At 35.2% G+C, this 1,259-nt stretch overlaps 1 protein-coding gene across 1 annotated transcript in view; it reads left to right on the forward strand.

The window, feature by feature from the left end:
• Nucleotides 1–1,259, forward strand: part of LOC108361814 (uncharacterized) — a 140,681-nt gene that overhangs the window by 136,106 nt on the left and 3,316 nt on the right. Inside the window, exon 3 of the mRNA XM_017614580.1 lies at nt 879–1,018. Within this exon, the coding sequence (XP_017470069.1) occupies nt 879–1,018 (140 nt within the window). The remainder of the gene's footprint in view (nt 1–878; nt 1,019–1,259) is intronic.

Below are 1,259 nucleotides of genomic sequence, written 5' to 3' on the forward strand. Positions count from 1 at the left end.
AGAAAAATTATTTCATAAATTCTTAAATTTAGTAACCTGTGTCCACCTAGTGTGGAAACACCTTTCCTTAGAAAAAAAGAATTATAGAAATCGGTTGACGTGGTCCAAAGTCATAAAAAAAATCTTCCGACAAATTGATAACCTTTCACCTTTTTGTGAAGTTGGTTAAAAAACTAAATAGTTTCGTTGAGCTCCGACTTGAAATTGTTGGCTTTAATGTAAAATACCAGACTAACCAGTTTCGAGCAAAGTCAATCAATTTTGAAAAATTTGTCCGCCATATTGGATCAGCCATATTGGATTTTTGAAACTTGATGGAAGATTTACGAAGTGGTGTACATCCATCAACGCGAACCTGTTCGAACAGTTTTATCCCGCTAGATTCTTTATTCAGACGCTGCGAGGTCAGCTTTCTAGCCAAAATTATGCCTCAAGTATTTCAAGTATTTTGGCTGTGTTACCTCTTTTAGTCGTGGCTCCCACAGTAGTATTTTTTCGAAATGGGTTGGTTTTATCAATTTAATGATGATTTCGTTTCTCCCACGTCGGCCTTCCACGGTGCAAAATATGTTTGATGTTACACTCAACCCTGCAAAAGGGCATGTTTTTGACTTCTTTCCCTTGTCTACCACCCTTATTGGATAAAATATTCATTTTAAGCAACCATATGGTTTTCAGGGCAACGACCGCACCTGACAAAGCTTCAAAGGGCAGAGAATGTGCCTTATAAACGCTCCGAGTCAGTGACGTGACTTGACTTGTATTGACTTGAGTCAACGTGATGCTCTATAATACATTTTTCATAAAAATATTTATAAGTATATTCTATATTATGATGTATGATTATATTATTTAATTTTTGCCTTTTTTCTTTGCAGTTGGTCTGGCAGGATATCATGAAAAGAGACTGCTACACGATCTTTTAGATCCTTATAATACCCTAGAACGTCCGGTTTTAAACGAGTCGGATCCATTACAATTAAGTTTTGGTTTAACTTTAATGCAAATAATCGATGTGGTAAGTCAAATGGAAATTCTATGCTAAAATAATTTTAAGAAAATTGACTATACTGTATTAAGTTAATATTTTTGCATTTTAAATCGAACACATTCCTATTCTAACGCTGTGCAAAACTCGCCGAAATGGCTATTGTCATAGCCGGGGTGGCAAAAAGTACAGTGGGCATCAGAAACGAGCACACGGCCATTGTTGTTAAATATTTGCAAGGTTTTTAGAGTTAAAAATTATTTGTTATTTT

This window comes from Rhagoletis zephyria, unplaced genomic scaffold, assembly GCF_001687245.7.
Source record: "Rhagoletis zephyria isolate East Lansing unplaced genomic scaffold, Rhagoletis_zephyria_1.1 Rzeph_scaffold_00855, whole genome shotgun sequence".
Taxonomy (NCBI): Eukaryota; Metazoa; Arthropoda; class Insecta; order Diptera; family Tephritidae; genus Rhagoletis; species Rhagoletis zephyria.